The 22,864-nt window shown below is 45.5% G+C and overlaps 1 protein-coding gene across 1 annotated transcript in view; it reads right to left on the bottom strand.

The window, feature by feature from the left end:
* NT5DC2 (5'-nucleotidase domain containing 2) overlaps nucleotides 1-22,858 on the bottom strand; it is a 25,406-nt gene extending 2,548 nt beyond the window's left edge. Inside the window, exons 1-10 of the mRNA XM_031058156.1 lie at nucleotides 22,797-22,858; nucleotides 15,603-15,787; nucleotides 14,806-14,880; nucleotides 12,994-13,049; nucleotides 11,191-11,284; nucleotides 7,512-7,640; nucleotides 4,407-4,467; nucleotides 4,050-4,152; nucleotides 3,464-3,565; nucleotides 2,154-2,235 (exon numbers count right to left, since the gene is read on the bottom strand). Coding sequence (XP_030914016.1) covers nucleotides 2,154-2,235; nucleotides 3,464-3,565; nucleotides 4,050-4,152; nucleotides 4,407-4,467; nucleotides 7,512-7,640; nucleotides 11,191-11,284; nucleotides 12,994-13,049; nucleotides 14,806-14,880; nucleotides 15,603-15,787; nucleotides 22,797-22,815 — 906 coding nt within the window. The 5' untranslated portion in view covers nucleotides 22,816-22,858. The remainder of the gene's footprint in view (nucleotides 1-2,153; nucleotides 2,236-3,463; nucleotides 3,566-4,049; nucleotides 4,153-4,406; nucleotides 4,468-7,511; nucleotides 7,641-11,190; nucleotides 11,285-12,993; nucleotides 13,050-14,805; nucleotides 14,881-15,602; nucleotides 15,788-22,796) is intronic.
* Nucleotides 22,859-22,864: the final 6 nt, after the last annotated feature.

The following is a 22,864-nucleotide window of genomic DNA, read 5'->3' as shown; positions in this document are numbered from 1 at the left end:
CCCCCAAACACAAGGCACCCCCCCAGCAGCCAGTGGCAGCTTGCTGAATGCACAGCTAAGGCTGCCCAGGACCAGGGTGCTGAGCCTTCTGTTCCTGCAGCATCCCTGGAGCTGAGCAGACTTCCCTTAACAGCACAGAAACAGGACCAGGCAGCCTCTGCACTTCTAGGACACAACCTTGCTGCTGCTCACATGAGGCCTGCTCAGAAGCCACTGGCAGAGAAGGAAATGGAGCACAGTCTTGGAAGGAGCAGGGTCCTCTTGCTGTGCTCCAGTCACCTCAAACAGCAATGGACTCAACAGCCAGGAAACTTGTGCTTGGAGCTCCATGGAGCCACAGACCTGTTCTGACATCTCCAGATCCTGTCCTCCTTTCCCCCAAGATCACAGATCTGGAGAGGGAAGGGAGTACAAACTTGGCACATACAGAAAATACCACATCTGTTGGAACAGAGGGACTAGAGGGTATCCCTTCAACTTCCCAGTCCCTAGGGCAAAACACCAATCCCTGAGGTCCCATTCATGGGATACCCACAGGAAAAAACTACCATCCAGCCCTTCTTCAGGGGACAGGAACAGCTCAGAGGCCTCTGGCAATATCCCCAGCACAGCAAGGTCCATGGCTGCTAACACTTGCCAGAAAGAAGCATTGTGACACTCCAAGGAGCCAAAAATCCTAGAGACAGGGTGGGCTACAACCAGGATACACACCCTAAGAACCACAGCTAGGCAACAACCTTAATGCAGTCAGATAAACATGATGGTGGAGAAGAATTGGAGAGGAGCCCAAAATCCTACCCTGCCCACCTTCCTCCCTCATATTTTCCCTTTCTCAGTGCACCATTCACTTGGGTGAGCAACCTGTGGCCACAAGACATAGGTGGGTCAACAGCAGGATTTAATGCAGCTGAACTCCATGGGTGAGGTGTGCCCTTTCTCCTGAGGGAGCTGCTAACCCACTGGGAATGAGCTCTGCTTGCATGTTCCCAGCTCTGAGCTCTTGGCAGAGGATGGGACACCAGCCCAGCACTTGGCAGACCCACCAGACAGAGGTTTCCCAACAGCACTACTCAAGGACATGACCTACTCTGCTACAACGGGTCAGGTCCCAGCTAATTGACTGAAATCTCACTCACAGTTTATTCCCGTGGGATTGGACAGCTCAAATAACCAAGAACAAACCGTCCTAAAGCCAGAGGCAACTGGTCTCAAGGGACAGACCAGCTGCAAGGACAACACCCAGGGCAGCAAGCTCACCAGAGCTGCAGCTCATCTTTGGACATGCTGGTCCTTCCAGAAGGAGAGAGTCAGGAGCCAGGCTTTGTACTCTCTTTGATGCTTTGTACCCTATTGGATCACCCTTGTTTCTTTATTCCTTATTTCTTTATTCTGCACAAGTCCACATTTTCCAACCTTATGGAGAACAATTTGGAGTGAGGTGTGGTTTGCATGCACAACAGGTTTCAGAGAGCTGTGCCTTTTTAGCCTCAACTACCACACTTGGGAGCCCCTCCAGGACAAGAGTTTCAGGACCAGGACAATCAGAAGAGCTGAGGGAAGAGTGCACAGTTGGCCATGCTAGACAATGTCAGAGCAGAGCTCCCAGGGTGAAAGTTTCATTGTACAAGGGCGCAGAGGACATTCACTGGCCCCTCCCACACATCCAAGGGATGTTTCCCTACCACCCCACCTCACACAAACAGGGCAGCAGCAGGGACAACCCAGCCTGGCAGAGGTTCCCCATGGCAGAAAAGCAAGTACCCAACATTTTAAGTTACCTGGCCCTGCTCTGCCTTTTCCCACTTGTCTCTGTCCTTCCATCCCTAGCGCCAAGCCCATGCTGAAAGCATTCTGGGGGACAGTGTCCTACCAGCAAGAGCTCCTGGGGACAGGCCACCCCCACTGCCCACAGCCAGCACAGCCCAGAGAGTGTCTTCTTACAAACACCCTCTACCTCCACAGATGCTCTTTTCAAGGACTTCTGTGTTCTACTTTTCAAACACCAACCACTAACAAGTGTCCTACAGCAGAACCCATCATTTCCCCTCACCCTGACCAAGCAGATTGTTCTGTTTTTCCAGTGATTTCCAAAACTGCAGGTGTGCTATAAGTCCCCACCATTTCAGACTCCTGCTTGCACCCCTTCACTTTACCTCTTTGTAGATCTTTCCCTTCTCCAGCTGGTTTATTTTGTCCCACTGCAGTGAGCCTTTATCATCCAGTTTTCTAAAAGGTCTGGGGAAAAAAAGGGGGGAGATGTCAACTTCTTTTGATTTTTGGTGATTGTAACCCAGCAACCAGAACATTTGAATCACAAAATTTGTTTACCTATGTAACAACTTAAAATAAAAGCTCTGTATGAGTTCTAAGTGACCTTCTAGGCCTTCTGTACTATTTTCTCAGGGGAAGAAAAAGTATGAAAGGGAAATACCTCTCCAAAATGCTTCCATTGACTGTAACCATTTCATGTCAAAATCCCTAACAATTCTTGCTTTCACATACAGAGAGGAAGAAAATAACCATAATAACTCCTTCTGAAATGCCAAGGCCAAGAAGGCTTTGCCATGAAACACTTGATGTGCTCTTCCAACCTGGCAATGCCACAGCCCAACAGAGACCATGGAATGTCCCAATAGGATAAAGCAAGTCTGCAGAGAGAATGGAAATCCGTCCCTAAGCTGAGTTCACCAGGTGAACTGAGCTGTCTCCTGTTTTTCCTGAGGGCTTGCCATGACATTCTCCAGTCCATGAGTGGATCTAAGGCACCAGGCAGCCGTAGGTTTTATTTCCAAGAGGTCCAGATCATCATAGCTCCAAGCTGTGCTTGTAAAGCACGTCACCTGCAGCCCATGAAAAAAAACCTTTACCAGGCTAGCACAGCTTATAAAGTCATTCCATAGGTTTAGTCCAGCATATGCCAACAGTCTGGGTAGTGAGGGAGGAAAATACATACAAAGGAAAGAACAGACCAATCCCCTAACTAAGCAGACATACTAAGTACCCAAAGCAAAGAAGCCAAAGAGCAAAGTAAGGACAGCAGCCTGTCTGTTGGCAGCTCCTAACTGACCACAAAACTCAGCTGCCACATACAAAGGCTTCCAGAACTGCCAGTTCCCAAACATGTATCCAATACAAACAAGATCCCAAAAAACCTCAAAAAACAAACCACACAGATACTTGCTGTGGAGAAGAGGAAAAGGAAAGATTTTGTCACACTCTCAGGACAAGAAATGGCCATCTCTCATGCCAATTTAGGAAACACATTTTCTACTTGGCCCTACACATTGTATCCACTTATTCCCAGACTGGTCAATTCTTGCCTCCTCAGAGAGTATCTGAGAGAAGGTTGAATACCTCCTGGAGCCAGACTATGCTAAGCAAGCCAGTGCTTTCTGCCAGGCCAGAGGAGCAGCTCCCTGCAGGGAGGGGGCTCACATCCAGGCAGGGCAGCCCTCACACATACTTGCGCCGGTCAGTGAAGAAGTTGGGCTTGTCCGCCTGCACAATGACCATGTCGAATAAGTCCCGCCAGTTCTTGCCAACCATGTGCTTCATTCCTTTGTCCCTAAGGGCAAAGGAACAGAAAAATTAACAGATCCAGTACTCTTTTTTCACCCAACACTGCATCTTTACAACAGTGTGTCCCAAATTCACTCTTATTTCAGTAACAGAAAAGAAAACAGATTTGTGAACCCCCCAAGGCTGTCTCATTGTATGAAGTATTGATGCTGTGCTTTGTTTCAAGCTGTCACACGCTTTCTTCTGCACCACTGGAAGCCCAGGGAAGTCTGTGATACAACAAACACTGCTAGAGGCAACAGAAAGTGTCAGCTCTCTAATGCTGTGGCCAGCCACAGCCTTGTAACTTCTCCAAAAAGTGAGATCAATGCTGTGGGTGCAACATTCACTGCAAACAGTTCCCAGAGAGCTCCATGACTACTGCCACAAAACCCTGTCCCATACAAATTCCAGGTGCTCAGAGGAGGGAGTGCCCTGCACAGCTCTTGCTGTGCCATGGTGACCCACTGATGAGCAGTAATGGTACTCACACAAAGCTAAAGGGACTGTTTGTGATGAGGAACAGCTTCTTCTTGTGGTTCACCAGGCGGTTTAGCACGGCATAGATTTCATCCCCGTGCAGGATATACTGTTCTGTATCAGAATGAAACACACAGCATCCATCAGAACACTTTGGCATAAGTCATGACCACATTTCTATAAACCAAACCAAACCTAGCCCTTATACCACTAAAGATGCAAATGGTCAGAGTTAGATGCACTCAGGCAGGCAGGCAATGAACCACCATGGTGACAAAGTGTCCTTCCTCATCCCCATCAGTTCTACCTAAAGAGGAAGACTGAGGAAGTGACAAGTGAATTTGGCACCAGAGCTCTATTTAACTCACCCATATCTTTTTCAATCCATTTGTACATCACTCCTTTCACATGAACATCTCTAATTGCATCCTAAAGAAAAGAGCAGGGGGGAAAATGTTTCAGTTTTATAACATGGCATTCCTGTTTCCCAGCATGCAAACCTACTGCCACCACTGAGGACCAAGTCAGTAATGACACATCCCCTCCTTGCTGAATGAACAAAAGCTCCATCACTGCAAAGGAGCAGAGCCTGCCCAGCAAGGCTCACCAAGATGCCTGAAGAAGAACAGGTGGTTGGCTCAGCTGATGCAGTGTAAGAGGGAAAACCTCAAAACTTATCTGTGGAAGCACAAGTTCCTTCCTGCTCTTGGAAATGAGCACATGTTACCCCACTGGTTCCAGTGCAATAACGCTGTGCCACTCCCAAACCATTTACTGTCCCAACACTGTACTGTCTCAGACACCAGGTGGCTTTCCTTCCCCCTGTGCCTGTGGAAGCTCTGCCAGGTGTGACCCAAAGGACAGGAGTGTGAACAGCAGCAGAGGAGAGCACCTGTGATCCCAAGTGCTCCCCACAAGCCAAGGAGGGCCACAGCTCCTAGCCCTGGGTGACCTGTGTGCACAGGCAGAGCAGAAGCTCCCACTAGCAGGGTGGCACAAAACACAGCTGGGAGGGAGGCAAGTTAAAACAGATGTTGCTAAGGGCATCCAAATATCCTCTATTTTCCAGGCCAGAAGCCAAGACATAGCACAGTTTTAGACACACCCAACTGAGATTCTGCACAAGTCTCCATCCAGCAAGATATGCCAGACCCACAAAACCATTTCCAGAGCAGCAGCACAGTTTGCAGTGCTTGCTCTTGCACATGCTTGTTTGAACAGCACCATTTTCATCCCTGACAATTCACACAGGTAAACAGTTGCTGCCTTTCCCCAGGACCCTTAAATTCCTATTACCCTGTGTGTGCCATTCAGGAGCTGCCCTTTCAGAGTGAGCCCCACACTCACCACTGACATCACTACAGTAACACTTGCCACACAGTCAACTGCTCTCATGGCAGTGCTGGGGAAACCTCCTCATGACTCCAAAAAAAATTTCCTTCAGAGCTGGAGAGAACCACAATTTACAGCTTAAAAGGGGATGATGAAGGTGGAGGCACAACCACTTCAAAATGGAGTTTTAAGAGCTTCTTTCCACGGTGTGGATTTGAAGGGCAAAAGGCAGAGGTCACATCTCATTGCCTTATTGGAAAGAATTTGAAAAAATGGCAGGAGCTCTGACAAGAAAACAGCTTTCTCTTAACTAGCACTGTCACTTAAAAGCAAGCAGAACTTTGGACTTGTGTCAAAACCTTTGCAGAGAAGAAAAATTTCAGTGTGCTCTTTCCCTAAACTCCTTCCCTCCAAAAAAGAAAAGAAGAAGAAAAAGGAAAACTATGATGTTTCTGCAGGTAAAATCTTGGAGCCTTGATAGGCATCAAAAAGATGTGTCCAAGGGGAAGCAGGGTAAACTGCATATTCTTACTTTCAAATATGAAGTGACCAAACTGGTGTGACAGGACTGCTTTAATTACACGTCAGCTTCAGCCTTTGCCATAGCCCAGGGTCTGCCCTTTTGACTCAGTGCAGTGCCTGTAGCACCCAGCCTGCTCCCAAACACACAGGCTGCAGCAGCAGTACCACCAGGAGTTACAGCAGGGTGTCAGGCTAAGCCAGTGCTGTCCTCACAGCTGGGCTATGCAAGTCCTCTGCAGGCACAGAAGGATCTCTGTGCTCGTGATCACAAAGCATTTCTTTGCACTTGAACTTGGGTACTGCAAAGGGATAAGTTTTGCAAAAATGTTTGTTTATCCTCATTGTCCAGGGAAAAAGCAAGAACTCTTCTGGTGAGAGCTCGTGATGGTCCCTAGTTTCAATGTAGATTTCAGGCATTGCCACAGATTTTCTACCATAGCTCTCTTCTTTGCCTATTTTAGTTGTTCCTCAGGGATGACCACATTCTCAACAAAAAGGACAAAGCCAGGATTAGCACTCAGGAGCCTGAGGGCTGGACCACACCAGCTGCCCTGCACTGGACATGTATCAGCTGTGGCAACCATCCCCCTGCTCTCAAGATTTCAATTAGGAACACATCCATTTGATCTCAAAAGAAGATACTTTGATCTCTGAAAAGATACTCTTCACAAAAGGCCTCAGGAGTCAGCTGTATGCCCTCTTCACATTTTCCCCACCCCAAGAGAAAAACCAACACCCAACACCCCTGAAACATGTAAAGGTCTTGTGGGAAATGGGCCAGCAGGTTCCTATCAAGCACCAACAGAAGGTCAGGACAACACAGCTGACAGGTGGATTCTTATCACAAGGCAGCAGCACAGACTTGGAGCCCCATTTCCCTCCCAGAACTGAACAGCCAGTGGGTGAACCTCAGATTCCCACAAGGTACCAATCAAAACCCTTCTTCATGGAAAAGGATTGCAATAAGGAAAACGTGTTGTCTGTCAGCATAGTCACCCAGAGCAGCAATCTCAAGCACTTACATCTTGTCCACAGCATTAACTGAGAAGTCAAACAGCCCCAACAATGCTGGTAATCCCACACAGCCCTTTCAAGTGCCATTTAACACCCTGGAGTAAATGACACATGAAAGCTACAGTCACCACGGGATCAGACTACAGTCACCCAAAGGATCAGACTACTCTGCAGCTGCAAGGGGTGCAGGATTCTCAGAGCAAGCCAGGAAAGGTGTTTTACAGCAATCACTGTATAAAGTAAACTGTTTGGTACACAGCTTTTCTCTTTGACAAATGAGATATTAAGAAAAACAATTTAAAAGTCTGCAGAACCAGAAAACATTTACACAAGCTTTGTGATATATTTCCCATGGAAGCACCTTCAGCCTAAGCAGCTTAGGCACTCCTACACAAGATACACCAGAAACACCAGCTCTGTAGTACAGACAGAGCCCAAACATGTTCTGAAAACACAGCTTTGAATATTCCCTGGTAAGACTTTGATCTAAGGGGACAACAGAGCTGTCATCTCAGGCTGGTCACTGCAAACCCTTGGGTTTGGGTGCTGCAGAGCTCACAGCTCTGATGTGGTGTGTGCTGTGGGGCAGTTGACATTTCACTTACAGATATGTCTTTGTAGAGATGCACCTGGTCAAACTCAATGCCATGAGTGATGAAGTAATCAATGACTGAAGAGAGCAGGGTCATTTCAGGGAGAGAAAAAATGTCCATAAACTGCTTAAGTGATGGACCCTGGAAAGCAAAAAATTAAAAGGAGGCATTAGACTGAAAATATTGGAAAAAAAATAGTAAAGCCAACAAACAAACTCATATCACCCAGCATAATCTGAAATATATTCCAGACTAATAACAAGAAAAACACTAGTGTGGGAAATCCTAGTCACTCAGCAAGCAGCCCTCTCTTCTCAACCAAAACAGCAACCTTGAAGAGAGTAAGGTGTCTCCTTCACATAAATCTTTACACAAACCCAGCCTCATTAATACCACATGGTGAAGATAGAGGAATCAGGGAGTTGGTCCCAGATATTTTCATTTCAACCTCTGCTTCCCACCTGGACTCTTGGCATTAATACAGGTGCCAACAGACAATGCTCTGCTACAGCAGCAGACAAGGGCCTTGCTGAGGATGCCATATTGCTCATATTAACCAGGCTACACAGGGCACCAAGCTGCTCAAACCACGTTCCAGTGAGATTTCACAAGGCAGTGTAAGAATCACTCCAACAAGCCATTTGTCAATGCCTGGCTGTCACTAGAGAAAGCCCAGAGGAAAAAGAAATGCCAGCCCACCAGCAGTCAAGTGGAAATGGACAATTACATCGTGACCAAGGAATAACTCCCCTTGCATTAGGCAGAGTTGCAGCTCTCTCACACATTTGCTATTGTTATTGCCTATCAATCACAAACCTATCAGCAGGCCAAGAGCCAACTTTGGCCCCAGAGAGGCTTTCCAGTAAAATAAACTTTATTCTGCAGATACCACCTGTGCAGAGGACTGCAGTGAGTCTCCCTTGCAAGATGAAGCTGGGATCAATTTTTTCATTTTCCATTGATAAAGTTCCAGACCAGAATGGGGACAATTACTAAGGTCCCCGTATATGGAAAGTAACTTGGGAAGCACACAGACCTCCCCATGAACCTGGTCACCAGCAGTGCCCTGGCAATCCAGTTCCATCATGTCTGTGCATGAGATTTGAGCAATCCAGGACTGATAGCTGTAAAGTTGCAACACTGTAGGATAGTACCTACCCACTTCAGAAAGTGTTTATTAGAGTTGTGTGAAAGACAGACATGAAAGCAGCATCCAGAAAACCACAGAAGGTGCACAGATGATGGAAGCTGATGGGGCCCCTGCTGCCTAATGACAAATGTGTGGCCCTGTCATGCCAGGATGTGTAACAAGAGAACATCTCCCATTTAGTCTGGCTGGGTGAGGGTGGCAGGAGACCAGCCTTGTCTAAAGGCAACACCTGAGGCAATACAAATTGGGGTCAAAAGGGCAAAGGAATAACAAACAGCATTTTGCTTGAGGTGTATTTACCAAAAAATGCTGCAATCAAAAGCTATGTTGGTGTGCTAAGGGTTATACAATTTCCATCCACCCAGCACAGGACAATTTCACCTACAGCAGAAGACAGCAAAAAGGGCCACATACCACACATAGTGGTGCTGCTTAGGATACTCACTGATTCCTTCCAACACTTCTGTCCATTTTGATGTCTGGGTGCTAAGGGACTATTTCTCCCATAGCAAACCCAAAAGTTTCTGTAAACAGCCTTCATCTTTTTTTTCCTGTTCAGAGATTCTGGGAAAGAAGCAAGAGGGACAAAGCCAGGCAGTTCCTACTAAAATAACTAGGTATGGGATTTAGCAGAGTGCACCAGAGCAATGACCTGTCCTACCTCTCAATACCTGAAGTACAGAGCAGATAGGTAAATGTTCAGTGTTAACAGTAAAGATTTATCTTGTCAACTCTGATTTCATTTTTGTGCCTTGTGTCATTTTTCTACAGGGCAAGTCCAACCTCTCCCAGTTCCCTTTAATGGCTTTGAATTCATTAGGCAGACAGTGACAGGAGTCGTGACAAAAATTGGACTGTGCTTTCAGAATGTTGCATGTGCTTTTTCTACAACTCCCTTGAGATCTCCACCTTCCTTACAGGCCATCACATGTAAAGGCACACCAGTGTTGAACCTTGGGAAAGATCTGTGCCCACCTACTGCAGGTATTGGGATGCTGGCAGCTGTCCACACACTCCTGCTAACAGAGAACCAGGAAAACACTTAAGGGATTTATTTAAGTGTTTAAGTAAATACTTAAGTATTTACACACTTCAGCCATATCAGCGCCACTTCTCTTGTTACCTGTTAGCAACCTTCCTGTTGCTGCTCATCAGCATGGCAGATTGGGGAGAACAAATCAAAGACCCCTGCTAAAGGCTCACTCCTCACCAGTTCACTGCACCTGTTCACACCAGCAGTCATCTTAACCCTTCTTTCATCTTTCTCACTAATGTAGGAAAATATGCCCCACTCAGTGGCACAGGCTGAGCAGACATTGCTGAATGCAAATGCTATTAATTGTAAATACTTTTGTTCTCTTTGATTAGTTCATGGAGTTTATTACATTACTAGGAGAGGAGATTCACCTCTTCACAAAGACTAAGCTGATATCTTTACTTCTGTAGCCAAATTTGTCAATACCAACTACAGGAAAGAAGAAAGCACCTGGAACATGCAAAGCACAGAAAGGCACCTCAACATAATCACCTGGTCCTACAGAAAGCCACAACTTGAAGCAGGTTTCATGTTTACAATTATTTAAAAAGAAAGATGAAATCAGCTCAAGTCTGGCAGGAGTGAGGAGAGTTGCACAGGAGGAGGCCAGTCGAGGGCAGTTTACAGACAGATCAAATTCTAAACAAAAATGTCCTATTTCAAAGCTGGAAACATCATTGAGCTATAAACAGAGTATATACTTATCCAGAAAGCAACCACTCAGATTAATTGTTCCCAAGAGAGAAAGAGAAAAATCAAGCAGTGACCTTGCTGGGGACTTCACAGAGCAGACTCACAGGGGTATTACAGAGGAAGTGTGCCCTTCTCCTTCCAGCTTCCCCTAAGGCACCAGAACTGAGGCAAGAAACAAAGCAGCTCTGGAAGAAGGGATGTGAAAGGTCCTGCTTGGCCACTGTGCCAAACGAGATATTCAAAGAAGAAAAACCTCTCCCAACTTCCTCTAGGTTCAGGCAACCAGAGGATTTTCACAGCTCCTATAGACAGAATGTCAGTATTTTACTAGCCCTATACTCATGGACTACAACCATATAAATAATATCCCCTGAGCAGTTCTGAAGGAGTGTGGAGAGAGATCCTTAACATGAAGGGAAAAACCCCTACCCAAAACCAAAGAGAGAAAGGCATTGCAAGCACCCTACTGCTGCTACCCACAGAGACCTCCTCCCCAACAGCTCACTGCACACACAAGCACTGCAGGCTGCAGGGGTAGCTTGGGAGCCAGATTTGGCCAAGGAACATCTCCCTATCAGTCTTCAAAGCCATTTAGCTCTAGGCCAATAGCCCTCGTATTTAAAAATGCTTTGCAGATGTCTTTCAGATGCTAAACTGCTAAATAACCTCTGGGGCACATTCCCACTAGAACAAAAACATACACTGCAGCTCACTGGGGACCAGCCTTTCCAAGGGAGCTGCAGTCATTTACATGTGCATACAATTCCCTCTGTCTTCCAAGCTGTTCAAAGAGCTGGGGGGGCTTACAATACCTTGCCATAGAAGTCACTCATCTGGTACAGGGGGATGTGCTGTGTACCACCATAGAGTTCGATCACCTCTTCATCAGGCACCGGTTTGAGCCCTCTAGACACAAAACCACGCAGTTTGTCAGTAATCACTGTCTGTGCAGTGCTACAAACAGTAGAGAAAAAACAGGACAGGGCAAACAGGCTCTTCCTTAAAACTCAAAAATTCCTCCTGCTCAAAAGAGACAGGCAGAGAGCCCAACAGCTCTAAAGATTCACATAAAATCTTTCCCAAGACATTCCTCAGATACCTCTTTTGCTCCTACTAGTTAATTGAGGGGCTTTATCCACATTCCAGCAGAGTCCAGCCAGAGGCTTCTCTCTGTCTGCTGTCAATTTGCTGACAGGACTGCCCCACCAAATCAGTCCCACGACCTGACTTGGGCAGCAGTGGGTAACTAACTTGGTTTGGAGATGTTGCTTCCATGAGATACATCACCTTTAATGAAAGGGGGTAGGAAAAGGCTTCCTGAAAACAGGGTTTCCTTCTTATTCAGTTTTCCTACACAGAACAAAGTCTTGACTAAGACCATTCAACAGAGAAAGCTGTTTTTCTCAAAAACACCCAAAACAGGAGTATGGCTGATCTGTGTAGTTCATAACATCAGGTTATCTGACTGCTGCAGGTTTTGCCTCTTGCACGATTTTGATGACTCTTTGCTCAAGCAGTCAGCAACTTTCCCTTTCTCCTTTTCTACACAGTTATGACACAGCATCTAAGAAGTTAACTGTTGCCTCAGTTTTGCACAAAAGCAAAGGAAAGTTTAGGACACTCCAAAAAAGATAGTTACCAAAGGACACTAGGGAAAAGAAAAATTAAAATGTGTTTTCACTAAAAATCTCTCTATGAAGCTGAAGTAAAATATGGAGCAGTACAAACTCCTGGTCCCCTCACCCCCCCAAGCTGGCACTCAAAGAAGCCAATTGTCTCTGGTTATGAAACTCCCTTCTTAATATTCTTAGAGTGTTTACTGTAACTAAAGCTTAACAGCAAAAGGGCAGAGATCAAGGAAAAAACCACATTGGCTTCCATGCTCAGGAAATACAACATAGGATTTACAGGAGATTCGCTATTGATATTTATAAATTACTACTTCTTACACACCAACCCCTCTCCTCTTTGGAGCTAGGTGTTTTCTCAGTCTCCAGTCTCACAACTCGTAGGAGAAAAATTTGCTCTGCACTGTTTCAACCACTTATTCCAAAGCATACCCAGCTCTTTTTGGAGAACTAAAGGAAAAATAGGACAATCTGGGACTTAAAGTGAACCCAGATTCTGATGCATCATTACTTTATTGGCATGTTTATGTTGCTTTAAGATGTCATTTGCACACCCAGATCACTCTCCAAGGCTCAGCAGGGCACTGTTGGGACAAACTCCTGCCTGGAAAAGACAGGCCCATGTTGAACCACATGCAGAAGAGCCCTTTCCTATTGGCTCTGTTTGCTCTCAGGTGTTAACCCAGCCATGCTGTAGCTGCAGCTAAAACATCAGGCAGTGTACGTGACCAGATGTGCTATTAACCATTACAAAAAGCTCCAGGTCTTCCCACCCACACCTGGCTTGAAATGCTTGAGAAAAAATAACTCCTTGCAATTATATGCCAGGTAAGCATTTGAAGCGAGAGCAAACAGGATGAGCCAGACAAGACTGTGCTCTGCTCAGGAAAGAAGCAGAGCAACATACGCCATGAACATATAGTGAGATGTAGAAATCCACTTTTGCATATATAAGCATTTAGAAAGTGATTTTCAGAACTGACAAACCTATATGCAGTCCCCAGCTGGACATAATGGAAAGCATCGATCTTCATGAGGAGACTCTGTGACAAAGGACAAATATTTACTGTTAGAACTCAGTTATTGTTAAAATTTACACTGAAACCTTATTCAAGTTTAAAGTTCCACACAAATGACATTCAGAAAATAAAGTTCAGTATGAGCATCCCACTTCTATGCACTTTAGACAGCACTTATTCTCCAGCTACTTTTAGACACACTTATTCATACTGTGTCTTTTTATTGGTCTCTCTGGCAAAAGACCATCCTTCTATGAGCCAGTCTGTTACACCTCAGTTTGTAGACAGGGATGCAGTTGAAAAACAGGGACAGCAATATTTCTGTGACTCAAGACAATCTATTCTTATCTCCCTTCAAGAAAACACACATTCCAAAGGAGCTTTGTGTGCATAGATCTATTTTCCTCCACCTTTATCTTAAGCAGAACTAAGCGGGCAAGTTTTATTTCAGAGCACAGCGGCACTCAGTCATTTTCCTCACACAAGAGCTCCAGCTCTCCCCTCCCCAGCAGACTTTGAAGGAAAGATGTTCAGGAGCACACCAGGCTGGTAACAGAGACTCCCCTAATCATGAGCTATCCTTCTCCATCCATCATTCTGAAGCTGTAACACAAGTCCTTGGGACGGAAAGCAGCCTCACACTAAACCCACATCACTCCACAGCTCGCACTGGAATGTGGCAGTGAACTTCTTCCATCAGGATACAATATCAGTGCATCTTGTTACACTGTGGGCAAACCTCCCAGTAATTGTGAGGAGCGCAGGCAATACGCTGAAAGTTGTACTTAGACAGGCATAACCCAGATTTCTGTGCTTTTAGCAAACTCTGATCCTAAGAAAAGAGTTCTCTACTTTCCACTCACTCAAAGGGTGCTTTGCTTGGCCAGGTCACTCGCCCGTGTTTCTCAGATACAGCAGCCAAAGATTCAAACAGAGAAAGAACCTTCAGTTTCCCACAAATCTACTTCTTGCTTTGTAAGGCCAGAGGCATGAGTGGTCTGCTGCCATGCTGTCTCCACCGTTAGGACAAAAGACAGAAAATCTCTATAGCTTTTTCCTTCATTCTCCTTTTTCCCTCCTGCTGGAGGACAGCACACACACTCCAGCCTGAATTCACTCAAACTCAGCATACAAGAAAGCTACTCCAGTGAAGGAACTTTCTCTGCTGAGCTCCCACCTGACTGCCTGGCTGCAGCAGCCAGCACAGACATCACTGGGCATCAGGGAATGGAGCCAAACTGAAAAGGGTTAAAGCTAATGCCTGCACTCTGCCTGCCCGTGTTCTTAAGAAGTATGCATCTCAAGTAGCTTGGATCTTATTCCAAGCAGTCCTATTATTCGGGGTGGGGGGTGGGGAAGGCTTCCCAAAGTATTTTCCTCACAAGTCATTTCTATTATTAGAGTAAGACATTGTGCCTCTGCTTCAGGCAAGTACTTGTAGATGCAGGACTGAGTTTTGTTGTTTAAATTTCCTGAAAGACAGAAATGATCACATAAACAAGCTCAGTTTTCTATTAATTAGCCCGTGGAATGAAGTGACTTTTAAATTGGCAAGGCTGTTTACCAGAGGCCTTTGCTAGAATGTCCCATTCTGCTGGAGGCCAGGCTGGCACAACAGACATCTTTCTTTGGGGAGAACCCAAGCAGTGAAAAGCCCAGCCAGCCAGACTCACTGGTCATTTGGTGACAGATGTTATTGCAAGCAATGACATAAAGTATTTCCACTAAAATCATAACAGAGGAAAACAAAGCCCAGGAGAGTGAACTTTGTACAGCTTACCTTTTGTACATCATAGTGAAGTCCACGTATGGCAAATCCTGGAATGTAGTCATACTTCCCAAGCCCTTCTGGATACTGGGAAGACAAACAGCAACATCATTACAGCATGAGCACTGGATAATCAACAAAATAATTTCACCTGTTGAGCTCCTTTAGTCCTGCCTAATTTTGCCCCTTCAGCAAAGAAAGTGGATGAATGGAGTAAGACAAAGGGACCAAGATACCCCAAACTAGTTTTTCTCATGTAAAGGACAGTAGTGAAAAAGCATCAGATTCACTGAGGCAGGGAGGACACTTCTTGTAATCTTTGCATATATTTGGCAAAGATTGGCACTGCAGAGCCCCTCTAAACAGAAAGGCAGGATGAGAAAAAATGCATAAGCAGTCACCCATTGCAAACAGAGTGTCTATTCTGGGACATGCTCTAGGGCATCATCCCATGGACCAGCACATTCCAAGTCCTGCACAGCTTCAGTGTTGGCCCATGATTTATGTTCAGCCACCATGTGCACCTCCAACCAGCAATCCTGTAGGCATTATTTCCATAGCTGAGTACAGCTGACCTGGGCTTTTTTACACTAAGGCTCCCACTCCACATTTATAAAACCTCAGGAATGTACATCACATTAAATAATCTCAAAGGAAACTAATTCTGCAATCAAAGATTGCGAAATATTAAATTTATCTCAATAAATCAAGTAATTGACACGCATGCACAATGCCTGCACAAGCATGTCTGGTGCATTGCAAAGACAGCAGCAAGCTTAATTGAGTGGAAACCCTTGGCACCTCATTACCTTGAATTGTTCTATTAGGATGTCTCTGGCAGTGTTGAAAATCATGGAGTGCAGTAAATTAGAATACTGTGCTAATGTGTAATCGTAGTCAAAGCCATAGATCTCCACATCTCCCAGGCTGATCTCATTGTTAGCATAGATGGCCGCGGGGTTGAGGAGATTGCAGACTCCTGGTGGAAGGAGATCTAAAAGAAGGGAAAGGGGAGAAGTTAGAGAAACTGAGAGCATCACTGGAGTTTAGACTTTTTATTCTGGACCTGACAGCAGCTGGAAGAGCCACACAGCAGCAGCAAAGAGCACAGAGCTGCTGTGGAAGGCTGCTGCTGTTTGTTCACTCACTCAAATAACATCCCCGTGAAAAAACACACTGTGAAACCTCTGGCTGCACCTGGAGATAAAGCTCTCTAACCATCTGCACAGCCAGACCGACCTTTTGTGTCAGGAAGCTGCAAAACAATGCCCCCTGATCTCTGGCCTACATGAAGCAAAGCAGACCCGAGGTTCTGAAGTGTCAAATTTCTATCTCAGAGCAGCTGCAGTTTCTGCAGGCTTCAATGTGAAAGGCAGCTATGATAAATCACCAGAAAAACACACACCCCTCACTTAGAACTCTCACAAGCAAACAGGCTCTTGGAAAAGTCTAGATTACTCCAAATCAGAAATTTTGAGGTTTGTCTTTTGGCATTTTTTTGTTTCTCACAGAGGCAACCAGACTTCACAGAGAAATCCTGCAAATACCATTAGGACTTTAAAAATTTTTGTATTAATTGGCAGGAAAAAGCAAAGTACAAACACCTACATGTGAAAAATACCCCACACTAAGTTATGCTCCGGGAGCATGCAATGCTGATAGCAGCAAGAGATCTGCTTTCCTCTGATAAACAGCTGTGGACACAGCTCAGTCCTTGCACATGGTTTGTCACTGCAAAGCAGAGTTACTGCTCAAGGTGCTTGGGAATAACACTTTGCTCCCCAGACCACTGAGAAAATGGGGTTAAGTGACCAAGCAGCTAAACTACCTGGATATAGATCCCTTCCCAGAGCCAGTGCAGAGAGGAGAGCTTTCACTCCACTGCAATGGGAGAGGCGGGAACAGATCTTCCCACAGGCTTCCCACCCCATGAGAACTGTTCCTTGCAAGAAAGGGCAATAAAAATAGTTCTTTGTAGTAAGTTGCCTGGTCATAACCACACTGGGGGACAGAGGGGAAGGAGATATTTCCTCCCTCCTCAAAGATGGGTAATTTTCTCTTTGAATGATAAAAGAGCAGGCATTTTCCAGATCCTACTCAGCATCAGTGGGTAGGATTTTTTCTTTTCCTACCTTAACTTTTGGCATTTAGCAAGGACCCCTGTCCTGGTTCTTTACTGCTTCCTTGCTATAAAACCAAGTTCCATCTGTGTCTAGGACAAAAAATACATTATTAGAAAGAGATACCAGCCCTTCCCAATAAAGATTTTGTCTGGAATTATAACACAATTTAGGCAAAAGGTTGAAGTTTTTTTGTGAGCTCTAATTCGGAGAGGTAACCAAAGAAATAGATTCAAATATTTCAAAATGTTTCTTTCACAGAGAGAAAAAAAAATCACTGTTACAAAACATACCCTTCCTTCTCTCCTAACTGACTTCCATTTGGCCTTCAAATACAATTCACCAGATCATGTGGCAAGGAATCACTAGAAAATAAAGCAGTGTATTAAGGCAGGAGAGCTGACTTACTGGCTAGACACCAGGAACAAAAGCTCTCTGTCAGTGCTCAGCTGATGGCAAAGTTCCTGGAAGAGGCTTAGGAGAGAGGATGCAATCCAAGTACTTTCCACTGAGATTTTAAAAGATGGGAAATGTAAGTAGGATTCAGATTATCACAACTTTCATACTTTCATCATAAATGCTCTTTGCACCATAAATAAACAGAGTTCCACTTCCTGTCCTCACCCCCAGTCAACTTGTGGAAAGACATTTTTCTAAGCTTACACTGGGATTTGCTGGGTGTTATTTTTCTCCCTCACAAGAAAAATGATGACACAACCTTAATCATATCTCAGGGGAAATGTGCAGGGCTTTCCTCTTCTATTAAAGCACTTTTTTTCTTTTTATGACAAATGCACCCAACTTGCTGCTACAGTGTCCCTACAGAGAGGTCAAACTCTTCCAACAGTCCCCTTTTGCTAATGTATTCAGGAAAACACATTTTGATAGCCTGAGAGCATCACAAAATACCACTGCCTGAACTCCACATCTCTTTTCAAGGAAGAAAAGAGAATCTTCTAGATTCAACCACACATGCCGCCAGCCACAACTTCTGCAAAAATATCAGGAAAAACTAAGGAAGCAGTAGGATTTTGTAACAAGGAGAGAGCAGTCTGAGCTTCACCAAGCAATTCCTATCTGTGATCAGAAGCATAAGCAGTTACTGTGCCACAGAACAACTTAGGAAGTACATTTAGACCCAGTGAAGTAATGCTCCTCCCTGCAGCCTCCAAGGTACAGAGCCTCTCTGCTGTCCTCTGACAGCCCAATCATTTTTCCTCACTCACATTTTGTTATTCACTTACACAGCATATTCTGTCTTACCTCCTATGGGCTGAAAAAGGATGCACACACCAGCCAAAATGATTTACACTCACTGGCTCATACACAACATTCCCTATGTTCACTTCCCCAAGCACCACACATCTCCTTGATGTGTTTTCTATTCCACATCTATCACAACCTGCAGCTTGCTCTGTCCACCCCATCATCCTACATCTTGAATTTAGTCATTTAAAAGTCACTGCTCTTCTGAGAAGGAGGAAATCTCTGTGGTTCAGTCTAGAGATTCATGATGCATGTTTGTGTCAGTGTAAATGTCCTTTTGCAGCACCCTCCTCAACAGAGCTGCAGGTCTCCATCTCCTCAAACTCGTGCAGTCTCCATGCAGGTTCCAACTACAGCAGGGAAAAGACACAACCTGGGAGCACACACAAAATCAGTTTCAATACCAAACATGCCTCAGGGTTACTGAGCCAGGCTTCAAGAAGCTTGGTTTAATTGTGTTTGTTTGGGGGTTTGGTTTGCTTTTTTGTGGTGCTTTGTTTGCATGTTTTTCAAAGATATCCTCCTGGGTGGTTACCAATCCTCAGTGCTAATCAAGTCCTGGGCTGCAGGCTTGGGCGCTGCTGCTCTGCACGTAATCTGCCAGGGATCTTTGTCTCAGATTTCCTGGCAATTGTCAAATCAAAACAAACAGACACCCACCAGAAGCTCATGAAGATGCCATTTTTCAAGAATGACAGCTTTTGCTTTTCTCCTTTGCCAAGACACCATAACAAACTGCTGGACAGATATGATAAATTAAAGAAAACAACCACACAAAAAAAAATAAAGACCAGTTTTGGATATTAAAAAAGAATAATAATGCCAACTACTCTTTCTGTCTGGGTCCTGACTAGAAAGGCAGACAATATCAGTTGGTCACTGCCTACTCAGCACTTCACCCAGGAAGTCTGAGCTGAGGGAGAAGCAGAGTGAGCACATGGGAGGACGCTGTAGAAAAAGTTGCTCTCGCACTGGACGCAGCCCCAGGAATCTGCCTGCTTGCACAATTGGCTCCTGTTTGCAGCTCCGACAGATTTTAGGGAAGTGCTGCATGTCCACGGCACATGATGAAATTCAGCAGCAAAGGCAGACCACAAGAAAGCCTGTTTGATCTCTTACACCTGTGTGTAAATGCAAAGTAAACACACAACATCTTCATTTTCCCAGTGTGAGAATCTGGACAGCTGCTTAAATCAGGTGTCTCTTCCCAGGCAGTAACGCACATTGTTAGAAAGCAATAACCCTCAATGCCCAACAGGAGAGCAGAGATGGAAACAAAAGCAGGTAATTAACTGTGAGCAGACACTAGAGACACCATCTGGCCCCTTCTGATGTGAAAAACGCTCTGGGCAGGAGGTGCCAAGCACGTCTCCTGCTTTTCTGAGCTCCCGGGGTGCCAACAGCACCCTGCAGGAAACCTCCTGCTCTCTCAGCCTCAGATCCAGCATGTTAGTGACGAACAATACACAAACAAGGCAACTCACCCCCACGTCTCACACCCTTTGTACTCCCAGAAGTTCAACCCAGCAGACATCTGCACTAATTTCTTCATAAGACAAGCAGGGAAAAGAAGGGTACAGAGAAGCAGATGGCCATCATCCTTCACATTCTTCATGAATCAAAAAGTTTCCCTTGTTCACACTAAGTTGCTTTCTAAAGACAAACTGCCAGTTTCCTCCCTTCCAAGTATCCCTTTATCCTTTTGAAGTGTTGTTTTGTGCCATTTCCTGCAAAGCACTCCCACCAGCCAAAGCAGATCCGACTACCAATAGGGTAGGAAGAGAAAAACATTATCTAAAGACCATTTAATTTCAGAGGAACCATGTTAAAAGACCTTGGATTTATGCTATTATGCCTAAATATTTTGGGATTTCCTGCCAATGAAATCTACATTAACTAAAAGCAATATTAAAAATATAATTTCATTAGAAAATTACACTTTTAAAATATACAAAGGCACAAAAGAAATGCTACAAGAGTTCTTCACAAGGAAAAATGGGTTATACCCAAGAAAGCAAAACTGAGAAGTTTACATAACTGGTCACTCTTCCAGTTCTGGCTGTTCTCACATTTAGCCATTCTCAAACTTGTCATGTAGAGGCAAGAAGTTTGCAGATATTGTAAAGTTCCCTAGGAAAGCTGAGTTAGTGTAGCCACTGTTTACAGATTTGGAACACCTAGGAAAAAACAAACACTTGCTTATAGCCAAAGCATCACTGGCTTGGCTGTCCTGATGTTTCCTAGAGCACAGGATTTCAAAGCTTACTGAGAGAGCTTATCAGCCTTCCTTGACATTTATCAGATCAGAAAACAGCAAGCCTTGCTCAACTCCATCCCTCTGACTAATGTGAATGTACCTTTCCTTTTGGCAGAAGAAAAAGAAAAAAGCACACTAAGTGCCTCAAATTTTTATCCTCAAGTTTTTACAGGTAGTGAAATTTGGTCATAAGAGTCAGTGTTGCAATAGGCAGGGGGATAATGAAGAGAATGGTTTCTCTTGAGCCAGCGCTGAGAAGTTTTACTTCAGAGGCACTCTCTGTGCAGCTACGTTGTGCTGTCATTTACATCACCCCACTCCAGCCTGGCAGAGCACAGATGTCTTTATACAGAGTTGAGAACTCCTTGTGCCTCTCCTCTGGCCCCAAACCTGCACCACCACTGAGCAGAACCTCGTCCTGCACATCCTGCCCTGTCCAACTCAGTCAGCATTTATGGTGCAGAAATGCAACAGTGCTCCATGGAGCTGGTGCTCAGCAAGGGCTGGGCTGAAAACACACAGTGAATTCTCCTGGCAGAGACTCTCTCCAAACCAGTGACAGTCACTGACAGCACAGGACAAGGGACTGCACAAAGGTGGCATTTCTGAGGGGGAAGGAGAAGGAGGCACCACAGTAGTCTGCCCAAACTCAGTGCTGGGCAATACTGAGAAGCCAAGCACAGACTCACCTTCACACCAGAGTCAGAAACCAAGCCCAGAGGAACAGACTGATGCCACATTCTGCACAACTGTTCAATCATCAAAGCAACAATTAAAACTTGGACCAACTCTGTCTCTTTCTGACAATATTTGAATAACAGCACAGTCTTGAAATTTTAGTTTGGGGAGCTACTCTTTGAACAAATGAGGGCCTTATTCAACACATCTGATGGCTTCCTGAAGGGTTGTGAAGAGTCTGCTCTGTAATAATTGGGCTACTTCACCTGACTTCATCTGGCATTTACTCCTGGTGATTACTGCTCCACCTCAATTAAAAACTGCATCTCTTGCATCACAACAGAGTTATGTGAACACAAACTTCACAATCTCACGTAGCAAACCAAGCATTCTGCCAAGAGACCGTGACACAGCCTATTAGCACACATCTGCATTTATGGCTTCAATCCCATTATGGAAAAGAAAATAATGCCTTTGAGGATAGCAAGGTCCAAACAGCAATACAAGCATTGCAAATTGGAATTTCTTTCAAGCAGTGGGGCTAAAACCACAACTCAGTCTTGGAGGGTACCAACAGTGCTGGGAAAGGAGCTCCCATCCTGGAATGCAGCAGCCTGAGCAGCTAATGGATCAGCAGCCAATTCCTTTAGATTTTTGCATCATGAATGACTCGAGATTTGATGTCAAATCCAGTGGACTGGAAGATGGGGGAGGAAGGAATGACAGACCTTGTCAATCTCAGAACAGGGAGAAAGTTCTTCCAGATGCCTAGGGCTGACTGCGGTCCTTATCCAAGCCCTTAAGTAAACAAAAGCTAACAGAGAGTTCTGTAAGAGCAGGCACAAACTCTCTTCCTAGCCCTCTACAGCGCTTACCTTCAGCATTCCAAGAATCAAGAAACCAACAGGAAAGAGTTCCCTACCCTCATACCATTAAAGCTATTTTTAGGAGAGTTTAATACAGTGGAGGTCTGCTGCTGCCAAAAAGACCACAATCCTGTTTTACACACAGACGGACTTGGTGAGCAGTCTGAGTTTTTGCCTCACTCAGCAAGATTTCAAAGTACCCGACAGAGCCAGGTTCTCTTGGTCAGAGAAGCAAAATCGCACTCCTGAGCAAAAGGTGTGACACATGTGGAACCCAAACTGAGCTCAGGACCAGGACCCGTCCCAGGAGCTGCAGCATCAACACTCTCCAGGCTCATGCCTGTGCCAGGGGCGACTCAGACTCGTCACCCTTCACTCAGCATCGCCATCCATTTGTCCTAACCTAACGCGATTCCGTGTGCCAGCCAAGGCAAACTGCAGAAAAAGGCAACAAGCCCTTCATTTAGACCATTGGCCACGACAGTGCCGACGACGGCCAGTTAGGATAAGTCCCATGTACCCTGCATGCCCTGCAACGCTGAGGCCAGACGGGGAATCTGCACAGAAGGAAGCCCAGGATGGGGAGAGGAAGATCAAGACCAGATTTCAATGAAATAAAACCATCCCAGAGAGCCGCGGGACACGGAAGATGTGGATGGGGACCGCCGGGGAGAAAGGCTCCTAACCCGGCATCTGCACAGCACGGGCACATCCCCAGGGCTGCGGGGCGCAGAGAGGCACCGAGATGCGAAGAGGAGAAAGGAGGGGAAAAAAAACCCGGAAAGGCCGGCCCGGCAGGACGTGGCAGCCCCTTACCATAGACCAGCTTCTTCATCTCGTGGTACCTGGCCCACAGGTAGGTCTTGGTGTCGGCGCCCTCGGCC

Source organism: Geospiza fortis, unplaced genomic scaffold (genome assembly GCF_000277835.1).
Source record: "Geospiza fortis unplaced genomic scaffold, GeoFor_1.0 scaffold78, whole genome shotgun sequence".
NCBI lineage: Eukaryota > Metazoa > Chordata > Aves > Passeriformes > Thraupidae > Geospiza > Geospiza fortis.
This window is presented reverse-complemented; position numbering and strand designations above follow the sequence as displayed.